Here is a 16,755-nt window from a genome sequence, read left to right on the forward strand (position 1 = left end):
TTTAGTTTATTATAGTATGATAGTATATCGCATTTTCCCAGTAGGGGGCAGAAATGCACCTTAAGCTGGTTTGCCAACCGCCAGTAACCCCACAAAAGAAGAATTAAAATACTTCGAAATCCATACTAAAGTTCTAAGTAATGAGCACGTTGGTGTGAGTATTCCTGAGTTTAAAATACAATACAGTAAAAGAAAAATAATGTAAATGTAATAGAAATTTACTTTATATACACAGCTGAATTAGTTGCAATAAATCTGTGTTTACAATGGCTGGACTGTGGAGGAAGTCAACCCTGACAGAGTGGTGTTCTATTCAGACTCAGCAGCAGCACTGAAGAGCATACTAGTAAATCAACCAGAGATGACATTTTAATAGAAATATATACAGCGATGTTAAATTTGGAAAGACTGCGAGTAGATATTCAATTTTGTTGGACACCAGCAAACATATTGTAGGTGATGAAGAAGCTGATAAATTAGCAAAAGAATAAAAAAACTTGGGAAAAGTTTTCCACTTGGAAAAAATGAAGGAAGTTTTCTAATCATACATACAAGACTGCGTACGGTTAGGACATACAGGACTTAACAATACATTATTTCTTATGAATAAAATAAACACAGATAAATGTGAGATTTGTAATTGCAAAGAAAATGTAGAGCACATATAAATTAAATGCAGGAAATTCAGAGAAGAAAGAGAAAAACTTGATGCATTATAAAACGTTGAAAGGGAATGGGACATTAGAGGCCTTTTAGGAATAGAAAATGATCAGAATTAAGTTACCAGGGCAATAATGATTTTTTTTTTTTCAAGAAAGCGGTTTAGTTAGAAGAATTTAAGATCACAATGAAGTCATGATGTTACACACTACAATATAGTAGGTGGCTGTTTGCACCTTAACGTTGGTCTGTGACCACCAGAAAACATATAGAATAGATAGATAGATAGATAGATAGATAGATAGACACAAAGTGATCTTGGTAATTCACAGAGTAATTCACTGGCTGCACACATATATACATTTTGCTCATCATGTTTATTCATTTTGCTCAAAGCCACATCAAATCCGTTACTCCATTTGTAGCTAAACATGATTGCAAACTAAGAAAATAACATTTTAAAAAAGTGACATGATTTGGAGCAACATTCAATAAAATGGAATCAATCCTCAGTTTCCCAGCATCCATTTTTTTAAACTATTCTTCAGTTAGTCATACCATTTTAGTAAAAAAAAAAAAAAAGGTAAAACAATTAAAAGCAACAAATTCTCATGTCCTTGGGTCCCTTCACGGACAGAAAAAGATTAAAATCATCAATGTCAGTTCATTTCAAGGGGACCTCATCACAAGCAAAGTAATCCTTCAGAGGTGCTAGAAGATGTCTTATGACAGGGACGCTCCAGGACTTTCCAAGCACTCTTTGCCTCTGCATACGCCCCATATTTTTCACATCTGTGTAATGCTTCGGAAATCCAAATATTCTGTGAAAGTGTCAGAATCAGCATAAATAAAATACATATTTGTATTTTGATTTTTAATAACAGCTTAGTGTTGAACTAAAACTTACTTCTCCATTTCTGTGATCCATATATTGTCATCTTTTCCATTCATGGTGATGGGGAAATGGGCATCATTAGTGCCCTGCTTCAGTGAGTTTGTCCGTGTGGTGATAGTGCGAACTTTTTCATACTGCAAAACAGTACTCAACAGTTTAAAAACTCACCACTAGTGATATCATTACAATAACTATATACTGCCTATCTTTGGTTAGTAGTTGATGACAAACCTTTGCAGTGCGGCCAGGCTCCAGACATTCCTGAAGAGTGAGTTTATCATTCTGAGATGCTCTGATTGGTCTGGTCAAAACAGAATAAAATGGATGATGTATAATATATTTATTTACTTTAGTTTACACAGTTCAGTGTATTTTACAGGTAAAAAATAAAAGTGGGTTTGTTATTTATATGAACACAACTGATGCACCTGTTCATGCCAGGTATGTTCCCCCAGAAGTATCTTGCTCTGTTAGCTGGACTCACTTTCACAGCATCAACAAGCACAGGGTTACACTAAAAACAACAACAACAAAGACTTACTACACCAACTTACTATATCCTTCTGATGTCAACATTAGAAAAGAGTGAATGAACAATATTTTTAATAAAGATCCAGACCACGTCTTTTGTTCACTTCATTTTACAGCAGATTCATTTTCAAACAAGACAATTCAAAGCAGGATTTTCAATAAGATTGAAACTAAAAGAGAATGCTGTGCTGACTTTATTGGATCCCTAGTCAGTAATGTCACAACACAAGTCTGAGTAACTAATTGTTATCATTAAGTGGTCATTATTGCTTATTCTGTTAAACATATTGTTTGATATGTATTATTTATGCGTTTTTGACCTAAATCACAGCAGCATCTATCTGTGAGGAATGAATGCATGCTATTAAACACACACATCTGTTAGCCAATCATAGCGGTGGGTGTTTACTTCTGAGCCTATAATCTGGCACACATATTCAAACAGAACGAGGTGGGGGTTCATTCTAGATTACGTTTTTTTTTATTTTTAATGTAAAAATCTCAATAACATAAGTGGATCTGAGAGAATAGTACAAAATAAAAACAAAAGGCAGTTCATGACCCCAATAAAATGTGAGGCTATGATTCAAGCTTTTTAAATTTACAATAAACTGCTTTGAATATTTAAAAAACTATCCAACAAGAAGAGCACTTACTTCCAGAAAGCGGCAAATGTCAGCTTTAACCTGGGTTTGCATGAACACCACGTTCTCAAACAGCCAGAAGAACGGTTGTGGGTCATCTTCCTTCGGTTTCATAACATTCAGAAGCCGATAAAATTCAAAAAAGAGCCGCCCTGTGCCTTCTGCAGAGAGTAAAGAGGATCTCAGATGCAATGAATGATGCTGTTACCTGTTTTGACATGAGACCAAGCACCGGGCCTGCTCAGCAGTAGCAGGTTTAACAAAACTTTAAATCTTGATTTACCATACAAGCCTTTCCGAGCAGGATTGACTATGGACAAGTCATTACAAGGACTTCCTCCAATGAGAAGATCAAACGGGCCCCATTTGTCTATCTGAACAATGAAAGAAAATGAATTCAATGGGCAGACTGCTGAGGAGTCTTCTTTAAATGTGTAATTAAATCTCAAGGAGAATAGAGATAGGTTTTTTAACATATTCTAATCAAATCTAAGAGATTAATGTCCCTCTAAAGTCTGTTCACCAAACTCTGATGCTTCCAAACGCTCACAAACAGATAAAAAAAAAAAAAAAATTGTTTACAGCATTCAAATCAAACAAGGTTCTTTCTTGCGGGTCATGTCAACATGTTTAAACTTTCACAAGAACCAATGAGGTTTGGTCTCACTAGTCAAGAAGGAATAGTTGAGCTTCTGTTCACATTCACTGAGCAATGCTTATATGTGAATAAAAGCCAAAACTAAATTCTGTTAATCATATAAAGCGATCGTCTCTCTGGATTAGTTTTGATCTCTTTACTAACATCTTGAAGCATCAGAATTTTGGGTGAAGATACTGTCAGTGGATGAACAGAAATCTTTCAGATTTCATAAAAAATATTGTATTACCAAATGTCTTCTGGTTTTGGAAAGACATGAGGGTGAGTAAATGATAGAATTTAAATTCTGGGGTAAACTAAAATTTTAAAGACATGAACAAAAAAATGAAGATGATAACTCATTTTGTAACCATACATGCTTTTTTGTAATGTTCTTAACATCATCAACAGGAGTGATTTTTCCTTCATGGTTAACCATAGAAATGGTGATGGATTCTTCATCAATTTCTGAGGCCACATATTTTTCCACTTTGAAGCCAAGATCCCTCAGAACAAGGTATCCTGGAACATAAAAATGTATGTAAATTTGCCACATAACCAGTAGAAGAAAAGACTATAAGAAGTGTGTACTACAGTACAAGTGGTTGAGTAATTTGGCAAGTTTTACCTGTGGCTATCCCGTCAAATAAGGAAAGGACTCTGATTGGACGTCGCTGGTTAGCAGGGATTGATGGGTAAACACGGTGGGGCTCCTGAGGAGGACAAATGTCATTGTTGGAACCAATACAAATACAAAATCAGGAAGATCATCCAATATTTGTATAAGATGACTAACAAACTCCATGGCGCTGTTGTTGGCAAAGAATTCCTGCACTCGGATGCTCCAGTCATGCCTGGGTTTCAACGCTCCAGAGCTGCTCTCAGGTGCACACAGGTAACAGGTCCATGGGTCCACATTCTTCAGCTGGTTAAATGTCCCTTCACCCACTAGGATATCCAGACAGTCCACACAGTAGGATCTAGAGAAGTAAAGACAACTGAATTTAACTATACAGAGTGGGGTTCATAAGTCAGTTAAAATACTAAACTTACACTGTGTTCAAGCTACACATTTTAGCAGATTTTTCTTTACCTGGGAATCAAACTCATGACATTGTATCACCAATATCATGAACACTCACCGACAACAGCTGTAATGGCCACACAGAATGACCTCCATGCCTGAACAGCAAACGGTGCAGTACGACTGATAGCCATCTTCATCGTATCTGTACAGTGTCTCCGTGAAATTATACTACATGTGACAAACGGACACATCACTGAAGGATTGCACTGTACTGTATGACTGTACACATGATTTTATGCAACATTTAGTAATAGGGTTTTTAGTATAATTAGTATTTCGAAGGTATAGCTAAACCCATGTGAGGAGAGAACTACAGCTGTGTAACTATTTTTAGTACCTTGCAGTTTGAACACAGCCTTCCTTCAAAGAGTGGGTGGATGATTTCGACAGGTGTACTCCCACATGATAAGCAGAACTCTGAGGAGGAGGAGAAATAAAGGTAGGATGAACTTCATTCATTATTAACTAGGGATGTTCATTTTAACCGGTTAACCGTTAACCGACCGTTAAGAATTTGGACCGATTAATACAATCAGTTAAAAGGTTTAAAATATAATTTATTTATTTTCAGTAATTCATCAAAATATTTAAAAAGGTTTGCTGCATTGTTAAAATTGGCTACGCTACATGCCTATACATTTTTTCATTTTTAGAGAAAAAAAAACATAAGTCGCATTTTATCATTTCATTCAGAAATAGGCCTAATGCCACACGAAATGTTTACAAACATTATAATAAACTGTAAACATAGCTATGCTATTTTAGTTCCCCTCACTCCACAACAAATCCTTTCAAGTAACAGTAGCCTATTTAAAAAAAGAACAAGAATAAAAAATAGCCTTTAAGAAATTGTAGCAAAAAACGACAAGCCAAAACTAATTCATTTAGGTTAAAACGAAAGCGAAACCAGCGTTGCGTCTCTCATTCAACACAAAATCAAATGTTTCTGTATTCGCAATGTATTTGAATGCCAAATTATTACTTATTATAGTCTACTTCACTCGAGATCCAATATCCACGTAAAACAAAATGTTTTGCATAACATAACACCTGTACGGTGATAACATTTAACGGCACAGATATTTAGACTGAGCAGTGTGTTTTTTCTTTCTCCACATGTTTGACTGACTGTATTTTATTATGACAATGAACTGGCTGCATTGTCACTGTAGCAAAGCTTAACTGTGTGCGTGCATGCAGCGCCAGCAATCACTTGAGTTTTTCCTTCTAACAGTGGAAGCGACTTCTCCTTTTAGTCATAAAGATAATCAGAATTGTAAGCGGTTTGCCTTTATTTGTGTACGTTCACAATAAAAACAAATCTTTGTGCATAAAATAAGCCTAAAGAAAAATAGGAATGCCGCTTTCTGCCGTCCATTTTCTTTTGCGCAGCACAAAAATGAACCGAAACTCTGCGTTTTGTTAATTTTCACAATTTATTATTCAAGTAAAAATATATTTCTCATATAGGCCTTTTTATTTGCTATATATAGCCTAGCTTTATTATGTTTTTCCCCACTCACAGAAGTGCTGCAGGTGCATGATGTGATATAAAGACCATGTGAGTCCTCATGTTCTGTTGTTTGTTGCTTTTTGCACATGTGAAATTAATCCCCGGGAAACAAATGTTAGTATTTTTAACAGGTCACAGACAATTCTAATTTAATTAAATTCTAATTTAATGGTTAATAATCAGTTATCGAGCGTCGGTTGTCGGTTAGGAAAAATAACCATAATGAACATCCCTATTCATCCCAAGTTTCAACAGTTACTGCAATGTTTATGAAAAGGTTTCTCACCTTCAATGTTTCTCTTGTTTTCCAGATAATCGTGCACCATTTGATCTGTCAAAAATTTAAATAAATACCAGATTTTTTCTTGCTTTGCAATCCCAATTTTAACAGCAACAATAAAAATAAATTTTATACATACGTCTTTTTTGGCTGTTCTGTCTGGATTCAATATGTACGTTTGGGTTAATATTTTGTTGCTTATTCCGCTGTATGTATTTTTGTTTTCTACGGGTCTTCACAGTCTGCCAGGATCTCTGATTCCATTTTGAATACATGCGTTTCCCATAAACTTCTGTTGTCCCAAGGTCTATCGAGCCATTTTCCAGGTCCAGGGATTCAGGGAGTTTGCTGAGAGACACATTTAATTTAAATAACTTTGCTGTAGGGTCTTTGTGGTCTCCCATGTTCCTATTCACAGATCGAGGCATATGAATCTTGTCTAAAGAAGAAGAAAATATATATGTAGTAAATGAATACAGCATACAATACTACATACAATACATTCGAATATAGCACTAAAGTCAAAGAGCATCCTCCAATGCTTGCTGCTTACTATTGGATTCTGATCGAGGTTGAAGTCCATCTGGACCCAATGGTTCAAAGCCTCCGAAAGCCCAGTCCAACATGACTCTAAGCAGTTCATCCTTAGAGTCCGTCTCTGGAGAAAAAAACATTCTACTGCGTCTGGAAGCCACCTAGAGACACATGAGGCAAAGATTTTTCTGTACTAATATTTGGAAGGTCTATTTTTCCAAATTTAAATTTAGAAATTGGGCTTAGATTTCCAAAACTGTTTTTTCAAGCTGGAATATCAGAGTTAATTTCAAAATGCATGCTAGTACATGGACTATAGAGCACTAATAACAAATTTTTTCTTACCTGCAGAGAACTGAAAATTGCATCTTTATACACCATTACTGTAGCGAAGGAATTAGAACAGAAGCACTTGGAAAATGAAAAGAAGGGCAGGAGGTCATCTGCTTGGACCTGCAATAGACCATTTGTTATATACACATATTTAAGTAAAATAATACCCAAAGCTTTGCATAGTCATTTTTGTACCTCTGATTGCATCTTGTTCACAAAGAAAATCACTTTACGCATGGAACCACAAGGCTTCTTGCTGGTCCAGCTTTGAACCAGTCCAGGCCAAAAACCAAAACCCTCAATTGGTCCCCAAACCATTTCACCCACTGTGTAACCATCCTAAAAAGAGAAACATAGCACTCATTGGATGGAGAGTCTAAAGTCTTGCTCTACATTTTCTGATGTTAAAATACCTTTAATCCTGTTGCATCTATAAATAAATCGTTAAAATCACATAAGTTTCACACTTCAGCATTGATAACAAGCACAGAAGTATCATAGAAAGGTATTTTTATATCTTATCGTTTCGTGGAGACAATGTATTTTCTTTTTAAGATATCCAAAGCGGAACTGAACCAATGAGCAGACATTTACCGCATAATTCCATGTGACATCATCAGCATCACAGTTGTAATCGTCATCATCATCAGTGATTTCATCATCCTCATCATCATCATCATCCAAGATTACAGACACAAATGGATGATCCCCTGGCAAAAAGAACGGCAAAGTAAATTTAATTTAGACCGGGCTCAATGTTTTGCTTAATAGTAAAAGAAAATACCAATAGTTGGTATACCTGAACAGGGTCTGAAACATGTGGTATTTTGGCTTTCGGAGTCGGAATCAGAAGAGATTGCCACAATATCATCCACTTCCATTGGTGCAATGTCCTCCACGACTATTGGCACCATATCATCCATTTCCGTTAAGTCAATGATATCTGAAATTCAAATGCATTCACGATGCAAAGTAAGTACAGATCCGATCTTCAATACGTCATGCACCTTATGGAGTATATGTATGTCTCATTACCAGATGCGATGCTCCCTTGAGTCTCTGGGCTGAGATGTGATGGAGCACTCTTATAAGAGCTGCTGTCTGTAACATCATCCTCTGCTATATCCTTCTCCTCAAAGTTCATTTTTATCTCCTTGAGATAGTCAGTTTGTTGAAACATCTGGTAAACAGACAACCACATACAAATACAAACCAAACCTTTAGATGTTTGCTTGTTTCAACTTCTGTCATGTTAGGATGTTTTAGACGGTTGACAGAAATTATATATGGTCACAGATACATGAAATTTTGGCTTCCTCAAGATCTTCTTTCTTTAGTGACTCACCTGTTCAAAAATGATCTCTTTTTTCAATGTTCTGGGCAATGCCAACAAGCTAACGATTAATTTCCCAAAACTAGATGTCCTTCCCATAATCCTCAGCTCAGTCTTCCAGTACTCCTCCATTGACTGGTCAGCTGGGTGTGCGTCACCTCCATCAAGGAACTGATACTCCAAAAACTCATCTGTGAGTAAGCTGACATTCTCCGGGCTTGAGCAAACCCCAAAACAGACACCTAAATCTTGGACTGTTTTGCCCGTCACTTCAAGCTTTTTCCCTGGACACAACACTAATGACAAGTCTCTCATGGTGGCATCTGGGAAGGGTAAACTTTCAACAATATTAACAGTCACAGTCGTGTAGAAGGAGATGATGGAACTGTGGAATGTGTCCAAGTAGTCCGTTAACTCTTCAGAGCGTTGCAGGAGAAAGTCAGCAGCCTGTTTGCCAACTTCAACCTCTCCTCTAGGTAAATGTCCCACTGTTTCCTGTATAAGTGAGGTCTTTCCTCTTCTGAGAAAAAACTCTGCTGCTTTTTGTCTGAGGAAACTATCTGTGTAGAATCTCACTAATTGAGAAGCATCTTGGAGGAGCTGTGTCACGCTGACACCTCGGTCAATATTCTCCTGAAAATCACAAAGCGGTTGCAAAGCATGGCTAAGAAACAGGACGTTGAGTCTTATTTTGGGATCACTAAGACGACGACAGATCACTTTTTCATCTGCATCCAGAGATCCAAAGTATTTCTCAAGGTCTGACCAAGCTAAAGTCATTTTCTGGATGATTCTCCAGAAAAGAGAGCATTGGGACGTCAGGATATTACAGACGTTTGAACAAGCAACATCTTCAAGCAAAGTTTGTAGAGAATCTGGAAAAGATGAAAACTGCTTGTAGATCTCTGTGATGAGATGCACAATCTGGCCAGAAATCTCCATTTTCTCAACACCGCTGTGACACACTCGTCCTGCCATATCTGTAAGTCCACATAAAGAAACGATCTCAGGTTTCAGCAACTTCAGACCTGAGAGAAGATCTTCATGATCTGGGAAATTTGAATAAAATATTGCCATGTTCATTAGAGGTATTCTAAACTTCTTCAGCATCTCCACAACGCAGGTACAGATGGCATCAGCAGTCTCTTCCTCTGGATGAAGAACATCAAGCAGTCTGAATTTGTTTTCCCCAGTAGCCTTGTCAAAAAAGCCCAACAGTAGCACAATGGCCTTGTTCTTGTCCTCAAGCTCCACTCCATGGAATAAATAAAGGCAGTATGGAGTCTGAATGAAGGTGGCTGTAATGTCTTCCTGATGTTTCTGGCCTAATACTAGACTATCCTTGCTACTGGCAAAGTTTGACCCAGTATCAGGTGAAGTAGATGAGCCATACTTTCTGATGAAAGACATTGTGGCCGTATTTTGAAAGAAAGACTCATGTGATCCCTTCTTAAAATTTAGCATTTTCTGGTTTAGATAGTTAGTCTGTTCAGGACTGTAGAGTCTTGAAGATTGTCCTTCCTTCTTAGCTATCAATAAAAAGAAGGGGGGGAATCATAATTACATAATCACAATATCAATAATAAAAGCTAAAAGTATAAACACCTACAGATTTCAAATTCTCTTCTTGATCTCAATGACACCACTTCCCGTTCAACAAAGCCCTCCTGAGTGTCATAATTCTGCTGTGCAACTTTGTGATCATAAAGATCTTTAAACCATGAAAGCAAATCTAATATTTTCAGGGTGTCTCCATTCACCAACAATTTCAGCTCTAGATCCTATAAAAAGAGAGGGGGGAAAACTGTTAACAATATTACATGTTGATTGTTGCATAGCAATATAAATAAAACACATTTTATATGATGCATTCATTTACCCACATAATCTGAATTTTAATTTAATTGAATTGCTTCAAGCATTTTCAACTTAATTTTGTTATGTAATTGCTCACTTTATTGATTTGTGCCTTGTTGAAAGAGTCCTGTAGCAGATTGTAATTATCCAAGATGTCTGCATTCTCATTGGCTGTGAACTTCACTTTATTTATTTCAACAGATCCAGGGTGAATGATCTCCATCAACTGACAGAAGGCGGCACCTGGAAAAACACGCCATTAAAAGTGTTAGCGAACAATATCTAACATTCACCATTTTTAATTAACCTGGTAACAAAAATACCTGAGCAGGTGTGCTCCACTTGGCTGAAAGTGACTTGCAGTAAGTCATTGAGCCAGTCCAGCAGCTCACTGAGATTGTGTTTCTCATCTCCGATCTTCACTTTCACCACCATTTTTTCATAACCTGTGGAGACATCATAATCTGAAAACCTGTGAAGACACTGAAGTCTGACAATGTAATTGTTTACAGATAAGTACCCCTAACAACGATACACACATAGAGACGCAATAACTTCAACATCATTAATATAACTTTTGGGTCCACATAGTAATAAGTAACATTTTAATGTACCCGCAGACCACTATATGCGCTAAATATGTGTTTGTCCATTCAAACCATCAAAAAATATGATAAAGCACAGACAAAACATGTTTTCTCCTTCACAGAAAATCCTCCCAGATAAAGACGACTTGTAAAATCTAAAGTTAAATGACTTTTTGGAAGATAAGAACTCTCAGAATCACTTATAGAACATATCCGTGCATGCGCACGCAGACGCCCCCCTAATTTCCCGCGAAATCTTAAAGGGAGGAAACAGCTGCAGGGGCCAATGAAGCGTGAGCGGCCTCCCAGCAGCCATCCACACTTGCACGCTGGGACACTGACTGCATGGGAAACAAAGAGGCGGAAAATCAAGTCCTAACAAACATGTTACTGTTCGGTGATAAAAAGCTCTGCTGTATGTAAACAATTGTTTATTTATCATTTTGTACGTTCAAACACTGCGTTAATGCAATTAGAAATAAGTTAAGTATAATCTTAAGAACAATATATTTATACGAGGTATATAGTGACATTTTTGCCTTGTGTAATATGTAAATGTTTGTGTTTATTGTGTGAGCCACACACTTTGGCAAAAAAAAAAGATTATATCGTCAACGGTAACGTTATGTGTATTTGCAAATGTAACGTGATAAACGTTTTCTTAAAAAAAAAAAAACTCGAATGACGCTTCCTACTGAAGCCTTATTTTTGTTCTTTTTAAAATATATTAAGTGAAGCAACTAACGTTACAGACTAATAACTGCAAACGATTTTAAAATATACAACACAAACATCCATAACCGTCTTTACGTTTCCGCATTTAACTCGCCATAGACTGGCACCAGCTACTCGGATGTCCAGAGAGTACAATACATTAAATTTAATACTAACGTTACTTACCAGCACTCTGTCCCGGTCGGTGTTTTAATCGGCAATCGGACCTCCCTCTGGCGATGCCACGAATTCAATGGATCATCAGATTGTTCGGTTTGGCGTAATTTAGTAGAGTCGATCGCGTTTGAATCCAAACGCGTTCTGCTGTTTCGCAACGTGGAAACACTGTAGGTCAACAGTGGGAAATGTGATTCATCCCAGTGACTCGAATCTTTTGAATCGCAAGAAGATTCGTTCACGGATTAATGTAAATTGCATCGTTACTCCAGTAGATGGCGATCAGTGCTTGTCTTTTGCGTATAAGTCGAATCTTCAATTTACTCAACCGAATCGCTAAGAAACGAGTCATTCACAACCGAAACGTAATTTTCCGTTATAGTAGTCTGCAAATATACTAAGAGATCTCGAAAAAAAAGTTTGAGTATCATATGCGTTTTCCCAACACTTCAATCCCCCCGCTTCCTTTGTGTTGTTGTGAACGATGCTCACTAAATCACACGGCGAGTGTGTCTCTCTCAGGAGATCTGTGTTCAGTCTCCTTCAGAGTCAAAACAATGACTCGTTTGGTGATGGGGGCGTGTCCTTCACTCAGTCGAACCAATGAAATGCTTTTAACAACCCGCGTCTAATCACTCTTTAACCGCTGAAAAACTTAAAAAAACGCGAAAGGGAACGAAAAACAGCCTGACGTCGGAATAACACGCTACTAATATTCTATATTTGTTTATATAGCACTAGTAGTAGAAAGTCTATTCCGAATTTAGCATACGAATGAAAAATATCTTATATAGCATGCAACTGCTCCCTATGTATTTATACATAAAAGGTTAAAAACGTAAGCCAAAGCAGGTAGATATGTTTGAATTACATATTACCATAGAATTGTTGCAATGTAAAAAATATAGTGCTAAGCTGGCCTACTGTTTTTGCAAACACGGTACAACAGTGCGTTGAAAACTGTAACGTTAGACCGCAATATTATCATAAACCGTAAAATAAATATGATACGTTTTTTTTTTGTAATGGCGGCTAGAAATTATGAACCGGAAGTGATGCATTCTTTTGGACATTTACGCAGCTTTCGAAAGAATTTTAATGCTTATCAAAATGTGACTTTAAGGTTGACCTAAACATAACATAACGCTCTTTGAAGAGGCAAACATTAACGGACCAAGCTAATTTGACAACAGTATCTCCCAACCTTATTTTTAACCTTAAGAACACGGCCATTTGTAACTGCAATGTGCGGCATTCGGTGTCAGTCGATTCCAGTTATTTTTAGCTGTACAAAACAGCTCGTTATGCTGCTTGATATTGTAAACTGATATTTATTTTAATAATAAATATGGTTTGTAGCTCAAATCATTTTACAATTACGCATTTTGTATACTTGTTATCTACCTCAAAGCCCCATGATGCATTGCACCAGACTAAACGGCCAGCGAGTGCCAAAAACTTCAAGGAGTTCACTAATATTTATCATAGACAGATATTTATTTGCAAAAACTGCACAATGAGGTGAGGTTATTCTCCGCACTCCTCAAACATCAAAAGCAAAATAACTGTTTAAGAGTAGGTTATTAATATCAGAATAATCCCTAAAGATCAAATGAGTGAGTTTTACAGCAGCAATATAATGTGCGTGTTAAATAATCCTGTATATTGGCGTAATGTTGGTCTATCATTAACACACACGTCTATTGCGTTAATCAAAACTTGTCCGTCATTAGAACACTGATGGACATTTCTAACGGCCTTCTTCGTTTTTACAGATAAATGTTGCATTTCATAGCTTGAGAAATATTACAGTGAACACCGTTGATCGGAATCAGAAGTCAAAAGGCGGAGCGCATTTTAAAGTCCAGTGTGGAAAAACCAGCAAAGTGGAGTGAGATTTGGAGATAAAACAGAAGAGCAACACAACCAGTGGTTTTCATATTAATACTTAATAAAGAAAATAATCAGGAGAAACAGAACAAGTGATTATATTAAAAATTAACTGAAATATTTTCTTGTGACACATTAAAATACCAAGCGTTATTTTATTTTCATTAATAATCAAAATATGATAACGTGAAATATGAATATGATATGAAAATAAACAAATACATCAGTGTCAATGAAAATTCAATAGCGAATGTAGCTGCATTTGCCTACCTGAAAACAAAAAATGCAAAATGATGTACAATAAGCCTAATACATTGTATAGTAGGCTAATTTATATGATTCATTTTTAAATTGACAAAGGGACATGGCTTTTTAAAAGATAGCCTATAATGTCCACAATGCCCATACAAAACCAAGTCTTTTAAACTGTTCATTTGTCCCTAACAGGGTGGACATTTTTGGGCTTCAGTTTTATTGTTTATTTTATTCTTTATATTTGCCTGAACTTGACCAAAATAATTTTTTTATCTCTCCATCATGATTACACATTTAATGCAACGGATTTTAAAATCGATATATATTTTTTTATATTTTCTATATTTCATGATGTCCAAAAGGCATCGAATACCAAGAATGGACTAGTTATCTCTGCAGTCTTGTCAGTTTTTGGTTGTAAATAAATCTTTTGTAATGCTTGTTGCCGGCAGAAGTGTCATGACTTAATTACTTTATCACCCTTTTAAAATGACAAGTGACTTAATTACTTAATCACTTTTAAAATGACAAGTGACTTAATTACTTAATCACCCTTTTAAAATGATCCATGATGTGCAGGTGGTATTGGACCTTTTAGTTTAAAAAGCATGGACAAAATCTTTTTTTTTCTCCTCTGGACATTTAAAGATGTAAAGGCATTAAGATGCATTTAAATGCATCTGATAAAACTGGATTTAATCAGTTTTACAAGGCTCCTTTTAAAAAACATAAGCTTTATGATTATATAAATTTCAAATCAGTAAATAAAATCCCAGTCATAATCACACAATTAAAAGCAGACACTGAACACAAAACACAAGCACAAACATCTTTGGAGTCTGTCTTTATTGGTTTTGCAGAGGATACTAACATTGTTTTTTTTGGTTATTGTTTGAATTTTATACCATAAGTCCCAAAAGAAAAATAAAATGTATACAAAAAACTAAAAGGGAAATAAAATCCCTAAAAGTAAAAAAAAGTAAATATAAATTGACTGTATAAAAGCACTGTTAATGTTCAAAGGTACAGATAAACATGTTCATCATGTTACCAAATAAACATGTAAAAAGACAGCTTTATATATCAAATTTAAAGATCTACCAAGCAAAATATTAAGGCTATGATATCACAATTGTGTTTACGCTACAGTAAAAAACCTTTAAGAAAATAAGCACATCTTTGCACACTTTTTACATAAATTTTAAGATGTGTACAGGACAAATGAGTGTAATTTACATGCAGTATCCAACGATAATTCTGTTCAATGTCTTATGAAGTATCAAGGTTACTTTATGGTCTTCAAGCTTTAAGTTTAGACAGTAGTTTACATTAAGCATACAACTAGACGTATAAAACAGCTTGTGTTACAGCATAAAGGTCTATCAAACAAAAGCAGAAAGTTTCTTCGCAACCCCCTGTGTGGCAGGCTGTATCTGTTCTCTTCAAAAGGCACCACACATTAAGTGTTTTAGACAGATGAGGCATCACTTTTAAGCTACAATGCGTTTCTTATGCGTGTGCAGCAACAGCAAGTATTAAAAACAACAGTTTCAAAGACAAACGAAAGCCTCTCTCTGAGAGAAACCCATATAGAGCTAACATGTTACATCTACACCAGTCCCTCTTCATAGAGGGCAATCTAAAACAAAATTCAAGGTATAATAAGAAAGCTTAAAAAAAAAAACATGTTGAAATGTGTTAAAGTTTGTAAACATTAATTTCAAGGTTAAAATACAGTACACTGACCTCTATCTTGAGTAATTATTTGACACTAATTACTTGCCAAGAAAACAATTGTGTAATGTTTAGCAGGCTAATGCCCTTGAGTTCTGCTAATAAACACCTTCTGGTTATACTGTAATTGTGCAATGTTACAGAGGGAATGTAGGCTGTTTGAAACATGAACAGGGCATCAACTCTTTTCACGCTTTCATCTTTTGAAATGCATTTTCTAAGGGCTCACAGCTTGGTGTTTGTACATTTGCATTGCTAGATTTCAAGTATTTTTCTCACACCAACAATACCATGGAAATGCGTCACATGCAAGTACACTGATTCTTTTACATAATAAAAATGCTAGATTTGTACATTCCTTTGCCAGATTAGTTGTAAAATGTCACTTTTTTTATTTTTTTAAGGCAACATGGACAATGTTATGTTTTTTTTTTCTCATGATAATAAAGGACAAAATCTACCTGCATGTGTCGAGATGAACCCTGACAGTTTCAAAGACCTTGACAGGCACATCAATTTAAAAATGGCTAGTACAAAAGCAAAAAGTGTTTTTACTAAGTGACACTCTAAGTATCACAACACAGCGTCTACCTTCAGTTTGGTCAAGACTACCCACGTCCTCAAGTCAGCTCAACGTCTCAGCTCGTCTTGTAAATGTGGAGGTTAGCTGGTCTCCAAGAGCTCCTTATGAGGACATTTGGTTTTGTACTTTACGATGTTTGTTGTGTGATTTTGGACTAAGTAATCATAGACTACATGTGTTATTCACAGGCAAAGTAGTCCTTCAATGGGGCGAACAGGTGCCGGATTACAGGAACACTCCAAGATCGTCCCAGTAGCTTCTGCCTGGCACCACGGCCCATGTTGGACACATCAGTGTAGTGGACAGGAAAGCCAAAAATCCTGAGGAGGAGGAAATAAGAGAGTTTTTGGTCAATTACGTCACGCATATTTCTTATTCTATTAATAATTTAAGTAACAATACTAAAAAAATGCAATTTATGAATATGAATGGACTTCAATAGACCTGGACTTGAAAAGTTCAATTATTTATTAGACAGAAATTTTTAATGGATTTGAAATTCATTTTGACT

At 36.1% G+C, this 16,755-nt stretch overlaps 2 protein-coding genes across 2 annotated transcripts in view; both read right to left on the bottom strand.

The window, feature by feature from the left end:
- Window positions 1-1,018: 1,018 nt before the first annotated feature.
- LOC132118034 (uncharacterized) lies at window positions 1,019-12,321 on the bottom strand. Its single transcript, XM_059527508.1, has 24 exons — window positions 11,792-12,321; window positions 10,628-10,750; window positions 10,402-10,547; window positions 10,057-10,228; window positions 8,460-9,976; window positions 8,150-8,294; window positions 7,932-8,057; window positions 7,709-7,824; window positions 7,310-7,453; window positions 7,127-7,234; window positions 6,801-6,942; window positions 6,387-6,686; window positions 6,254-6,298; window positions 4,792-4,871; window positions 4,510-4,622; window positions 4,164-4,347; window positions 3,996-4,080; window positions 3,744-3,889; window positions 3,014-3,104; window positions 2,743-2,891; window positions 1,984-2,069; window positions 1,787-1,856; window positions 1,568-1,689; window positions 1,019-1,481 (listed from the first exon to the last, which is right to left on the bottom strand). Exons 2-24 carry the CDS (start codon window positions 10,737-10,739, stop codon window positions 1,325-1,327), a joined length of 4,356 nt encoding a protein of 1,451 aa, XP_059383491.1. The 5' UTR covers window positions 10,740-10,750; window positions 11,792-12,321; the 3' UTR covers window positions 1,019-1,324.
- A 2,439-nt stretch (window positions 12,322-14,760) lies between these two features.
- Window positions 14,761-16,755, bottom strand: part of LOC132118035 (DNA (cytosine-5)-methyltransferase 3B-like) — a 66,914-nt gene continuing 64,919 nt past the window's right edge. The window contains exon 21 of the mRNA XM_059527509.1: window positions 14,761-16,564. Coding sequence (XP_059383492.1) covers window positions 16,423-16,564 — 142 coding nt within the window. The 3' untranslated portion in view covers window positions 14,761-16,422. The remainder of the gene's footprint in view (window positions 16,565-16,755) is intronic.

Source organism: Carassius carassius, chromosome 37 (genome assembly GCF_963082965.1).
Source record: "Carassius carassius chromosome 37, fCarCar2.1, whole genome shotgun sequence".
Classification (NCBI taxonomy): domain Eukaryota; kingdom Metazoa; phylum Chordata; class Actinopteri; order Cypriniformes; family Cyprinidae; genus Carassius; species Carassius carassius.

Coding starts and splice junctions, on each gene's coding strand:
- LOC132118034 (XM_059527508.1), bottom strand. CDS start 10,739: ATGGTGGTGAAAGTGAAGATCGGAGATGAGAAACACAATCTCAGTGAG. Junction 7,454..7,708: donor ATGTCACATGGAATTATGCG/GTAAATGTCTGC, acceptor TTCTCTTTTTAG/GATGGTTACACAGTGGGTGA. Junction 4,348..4,509: donor GGCCATTACAGCTGTTGTCG/GTGAGTGTTCAT, acceptor TTACTTCTCTAG/ATCCTACTGTGTGGACTGTC.